Genomic DNA, 6,023 nt, shown 5'->3' with positions numbered 1-6,023 from the left:
GAAAGTTTTGTATACGTTGAATTATACATTGAATACCTACATATTTTAGGAATGCTTTACCTATACTTTTCTTAATTTACCCTTTTATTTGTTGAACACTTTTAATGTGAGGAGCGAAATCACGACCCAGCTCACCATTGGGAAATAATTGCAGGAAATTAAAATACACACAATATTTGTTTGGGTGGAATACTTTTTGTAATTAATGAAGATTCGTTGTTAATAATTTTTAAAAAACTAATTGTTGTAGGTCCTGAATACGGTGATGTCCAAGTTGGACCGCCTGTGGACAGAAACGGCCAACCTGTAAATGGAGCCATTCCCAGCCTGCCATCTCCAACAATGCCAACATTTAATATGGCCGCACAAACACCTAATGGACCTCAAGTTAATGGACAAGAATCCGTGTATACTAATGGAATCCCTCCTCAAACGTTTCCACCTCGTAAGTAAAAACTGTTATATGAAAGATCGTTTCAGCATGGAATCTAAAGTTTGTGTTATTCTTGCAGACGCATTGCATTTGTCCATCCCAGCACAAGGTTTACCGAATGGGGAAGCAGCACTACAACATCCGGCTGCTTTTCAAGCGATGCAACCAGCTGGTTATGGAGTTAGTGGTGTTGGTAAGTTCGTAATATTTAACACATCGGTTTTTGTATATAGAACGTTTCTGAAGTGTTTGTGAAGATTGCTATGCAATAGTCACCGCCTATAAGTTCTTAAATGAAGCATTTACCGTGGAATGCAGAAATAAGTTTGCGAATGAATGAATTTCGAGCAAGCATTCAAGTTCAAATTATAATGGTTGTTTCACTTGCATGTGAATGAATTAAACCTAATGCGGTTCCAATAAATTTAATTTTCGGTTTTTATATGCAAACCTTTACATTTTTAATAAATGTGATTCTTAAGATTTGTTCCAAAAAACAGATGAAACCGGCAAAATTTCTTCTTTTATGGCTTCTTTTTATGGACAAAAGCACTTTTTTTACTTTCACTAAAAAGCTGGCGTATTTATAATATTTTATTTTAAATTTGTTATTATTTACTCAAAAACTGATTTTGTTTGCTAATGTTCTAAAAAAATCATTTACGCATAATTATTGCTCAAAATATAAACAAACAATGAACCAGATGCCTATATAATGTTTCATTAGTAAAACTGATTTTTAAGTTAAAATTTTCAACAAACAAATTTCCCTGTAGATAGGAATTTCAAAAAGGATTTTGTGCATTAATGCGGAACGAAACATGAAAATACTCAGCTAGGTTATATATTGGAAATGCAATAAATCAGGCAATTTATATTATTAAATAGATGCACTAATATTTAGGCCATTTTAGCGATATATGTTCAATATTTTTTACCGTGTAATCGACCAACGTTACAGCATAGAAATTTGTTTTTAATTCCCGTATTTAAGCGAATTGCTTTTTATTGGAACAGGCATTTTGCATGCTAAATTTAAACTCGTTGCCCAAAAATGTGACATAAATATTACCGTCAAATATATTCAGCAAAAATCTTCATGTTTACTTAATATCACGAAAACAAAGTTATATCTTGAACTATCCATCTACTTTATATATAGACCTACTAATACTTTTATGTCTGGCAATAAATAGCTCTAATGCTCGTAGCCTAAGGAAGTTGGCAGTTTTTTAGGGCTGTTAAGCGATAATAATACCTTAAGGAGTAATTAAGTCATTAGATCTTCTAGATTAGTGTAGTAGCTTGATACAATCTGGTCCATTTACAAAACGAAAATAGAGAAGGACTTCACTTTTTCGAATTATTTTCATTGAATTCTTTTTTAATTGGTTAATTGGTTTACTGTACAAATTTCATTTTCTTTACTGTTATTATTTTAGGCATTGCCATTAAAAAGTACTGCACATGCACATGAAAATCTATAGTTTAATGTAAATGCACCTTTCAATGAAAACGAATGCAATTAAATGTAGTATGTTGGAAATGTAAATAATTTTTTCAGGAGCGCGTGATTTAATTTATTTGTATTTGTTGTGCATGGCACGAGAGCATTTAATGTAGATTGTAGACCACACTCCACGTATTTATTTATCCGTTTCGGTTACCAGGTTGGGTGGATTCGGATAATTTTGCATGATTTTCTATTTTTCTGTAGTGTATCTTTTAAGGGAACACGCAAAAGTGTTTCATTAAATTCTAGATGTGTTAGGTTGCTATTTAGAGTTCAAAATCTATGCAGTGATATCAGGAAAGGAATAACACCAAAAAAAGTTTGAAACATGTTGATATGTTTGAAATTGTTTCTGTGAAATATAGTCTTGTTTAATAGAGCAAATATATTAACGAACAATTTATCTTTGTTATAACGATTGTGGGCTAGTTTGCATATTATATGTGGCAATAAGAATTATGTGGGAATTAAATTTTAAATCATAGACTTGCGAATGTCTAACTGAATCATTAAGCATAGCTATATTTTTTTCTGTAGCTGGATTTAGAAATAGTATATTTAGTTGTATTAGATAAGTAATCAGAGATTATTGAAATGCAGAGTCGTGCATAGACATGCATGTTGCATCTAATCTGGTATGGGTGTGATTTTATGTTATTTGTTCAGCAGCTTACCCTGCCGTTTATGGCCAATTCCCCCAAGCAATACCTCAACCTGTCTCAGCGATAGCCCCTGCCCAAAGAGAAGGTAAGATTTCTACAACTCAACTTAAATCACTAGCCCATTAACTGACTAAACTAATAAATGGTTTGATTTGCAAGAATTTAGCAATAGCTGATCAAATTTCTTAGACATTGAATAATGTGCACGGAAATTCTTGCAGAATCACCCACTCTATTAATTTCCCAAAAGTCTATTTTAATATTCCCTCAAGCTCTTAAGCAGCCCCTCATCATACCCTGTACATAATATTATATTCATTGCAGAATAATCCGTTTTATTTGGTTAATGCTTAAGACTACAGTAGAAATTTAAATTCTCTGCTATCTATCTACTGGATAGTTAATGTAGAAACGGTTTCTTATTCGGATCTTATAAGGAATTAATAAACAGATTCTCTTTTGCATTTTTGAAATTAATATTTTTTAAGCAAAACCGCAATATATTTTCAGTGGGTTGAATAAAATAGATTTTTGGTTTTAACACTCTTAAATCCCTGTGCAATGTGCGTTAGGATGATAATGTTTCTACAATATACACAGTCATTATTGATCGGATTGTCATCCAAAAAGAACAAGTTTATTATCAGTTGGAAGAGCATATGCTTCGAAATGATTATTTGGAAAGATACTTCTAGAAGAATCTAATTAAGATCCTCGAACTAGACAAAATTTGGATCGGCTTAAGCACAGAAGTAAAACTTTTCTTGACTCGATATGATCGATCCATCATTTTTACCAGACGTAATTTCTATGAGCTTTTTGGTTGGCAAATCGTGAACTAATTTTACATATATGTTGCATTTACTTGAAACTAATCGTGCCTCTTTCTGATAAATGTTTTATTATTAATGTCTAACTTTTGCACGTTCAATGGGTTGCTCTAGTTAGTTGCCTCCCGTCTGTGTATTGAGTTATATGGCCCCTAACGACTATATTTCTCTATGTGTTACCCATATAAATGAGAGGCACTGGAAGAAAGAAATGTACATTATGTAAAAATATTTATTATTATTATTATTATTATCATTATGGTTACTATTATCTACCATTGATTAGTTTTTAGCTTTGACGTAGAGCATTTAGTCAAACATGTTTTCCAGTTTGACATATAAAATACTTGTATAATTGTTTTGTCTTTTCCAGCTTACCGTATTATCGACAATCTAGGCAAGTATTATTCACATTCCTTTCTTCCATTAAAATGCACGTAGTCCTTTATGTGTTTTATGCCATAGATCGATATTTTAGGATAAATACAGACAAACACAAAATAGATTTTTTTTTGTTTTTCTATAGAAGTTATTTAGTTTATTATTAAGTGTTAAATATTACCGAGTTTCATGGGACCCTTTTGAGAAAAGCCCCAAGACGCCGGTGGCAAAGCTTTAATAATGATATGATATTTATAACCGATATTCCAATAAATTTATGCTGTCATATAAGAGGAAAACCTTAACGATTTAGGACCGTTTGGGTCACAGAACTGCTAGTTATTATCGGTGATCCCCTGTAAATCATTAAAGACCCGATTGACTAAAGGGAGTTTTGCTGATCTCGCACTTGTTTGAAATATTACCGTCGGCCCTTAAGACTTTTAGTAAGGCAGCAAAGGTATTTTGAAGGGGGATCGCTATGGTATTGTTAAGATTGTTGAGTCACGACGCTTTATAAAGGCTTATGCCTATTTGGCAATTTCGAAGAATTACGAATTGCTGTTTGTTTCCATATATGGACTTCTCGCTATTTGGGAAAGTTTCAAGGAATGAAAATTTGTCATTCTATACACACATCTTCAACGAACAATTGCTGCAAAAGTTCCAATTTTTCAACAATTAAACAATTTTGGAAGATCCATTTGCCTTTGCAATTTTGTCAAATTCGAGGGCTGTTATAGTGAAATTTCCCTTATAATGAGCGATTTTTTCAAATACACTTCTCAACAATTTTCAACATTAATTCGGATCGAATTTTTAGTTGTTATGTCGAAATTAATAAACAATTTTGTGCGTCAATGGAATAATGTTGGGACTCATCAATTACAAAGAATAGTCCTTACTAGTTCATAAAACATTACTGCATCAAAGAACTTTTTTATTGCAAAATAATCTGTGTTGTCCCTTACTTGAACTATTTAAGAAATTTTAGGGTTGTATTCCCTGTGTATATTATATTTATACTTTAACAAAACTTATTAAAAAATTAACTAATTTGCTTCAAGCAAATTCTTAAGAGCAGCTATGAAACCTTTTTTTTGTGGTCCTGGTAGAATTTCTTTAGTGAAAAAATATACAAGCCGCTTAAATTAATAATGACCCAAGGTTGATAGTAATTGGTTCAATTTTAATATAATAACTGAAGCCTTTTTTGCATATCTTGTAAAGTCGGTGCTCGAACTGGTGAAATGATAAACACATAGTCGCATATTTGCTCCGGAATAATCGGAAATTTTTAACCAATATATTTTCATGTTTTCACTGTTTTCGCTTCATTTTCTTTAATTCTGGTTGTTTTAATTAGTTTGACCAGTTTTGAAGGAATAAACCTTGAATTAGAAGGATTTTTTAATTTGCAATTCAAATAAATTTTGTTCTAAATTTTAGAAAAATATTTGATAAATGTAGCAAATACAACCTGTTTTATAAAAATTGCACATTTTAGAGTCGTAATTACCCGAAGATTATCCTAGCAAAAAAAATATATTCGAAATGACATGCTATTTCGAATAACTAATAAATATGCAGTCGATAAAAATAAAAAGTAAAAAATTTATGAAAATAAAACATCGATTTTAAAATAACTTCTTGATTAATTTCCAATTGGCATTTACTCGTACGCACGGCTATAAATACATCCATCCTATATACCGAAGATTATTTAGAGAATCTATCAAATATTTTCCAATAGCTTGCTAATAAAAGGTTTCTAAATTATGCCTCTTACTTGCTGAAAACTGAGCGATTGAAAGATGATAAACAAAATAATCTAATAATAAAAAAGTTCATAATATATAACAAGTAATTTTTTGTTAAAATTAAAGCAAACGCTGGTAGGCACTTTTATTTGATCTAACGAAAGATTTTCAACTATTTTTTGTCCTGACAGGCTGCTCGATATCCGGACCGGAGGGATGCAATCTCTTCATCTACCATTTACCGCAAGAGTTCGGTGACGCTGAACTTATGCAAATGTTCTTACCTTTCGGTAACGTCATCAGTTCTAAGGTTTTTATAGATCGAGCCACCAACCAAAGCAAATGTTTTGGTAAGTATCCAGTATTGTATTAGTTAGGTATTATTCATTTCGGTGGCAAAATTAATAGTTAAAGTTTGACAAATAAAATATGTTCTGTTTGTTT

General features: G+C 31.5%; 1 protein-coding gene across 12 annotated transcripts in view; it reads left to right on the top strand.

The window, feature by feature from the left end:
• Positions 1 to 6,023, top strand: part of LOC109541487 (CUGBP Elav-like family member 4) — a 350,630-nt gene that overhangs the window by 335,792 nt on the left and 8,815 nt on the right. For 8 of the 12 annotated variants that reach the window (XM_048661803.1, XM_048661814.1, XM_048661825.1 and 5 more), the window contains 5 exons: positions 251 to 445; positions 513 to 626; positions 2,613 to 2,693; positions 3,812 to 3,835; positions 5,771 to 5,929. In XM_048661803.1, the coding sequence (XP_048517760.1) occupies positions 251 to 445; positions 513 to 626; positions 2,613 to 2,693; positions 3,812 to 3,835; positions 5,771 to 5,929 (573 nt within the window). The remainder of the gene's footprint in view (positions 1 to 250; positions 446 to 512; positions 627 to 2,612; positions 2,694 to 3,811; positions 3,836 to 5,770; positions 5,930 to 6,023) is intronic. The other 4 variants (XM_048661830.1, XM_048661820.1, XM_048661794.1 and 1 more) reach the window with 3 other exon arrangements.

Source organism: Dendroctonus ponderosae, unplaced genomic scaffold (assembly GCF_020466585.1).
Source record: "Dendroctonus ponderosae isolate FM_Combo_2020 unplaced genomic scaffold, Dpon_F_20191213v2 Dpon_F_20191213_1, whole genome shotgun sequence".
NCBI classification, from domain to species: Eukaryota; Metazoa; Arthropoda; class Insecta; order Coleoptera; family Curculionidae; genus Dendroctonus; species Dendroctonus ponderosae.
Note: the sequence above shows the minus strand (reverse complement) of the source record. Positions and strands in the feature narration are given on the sequence as shown.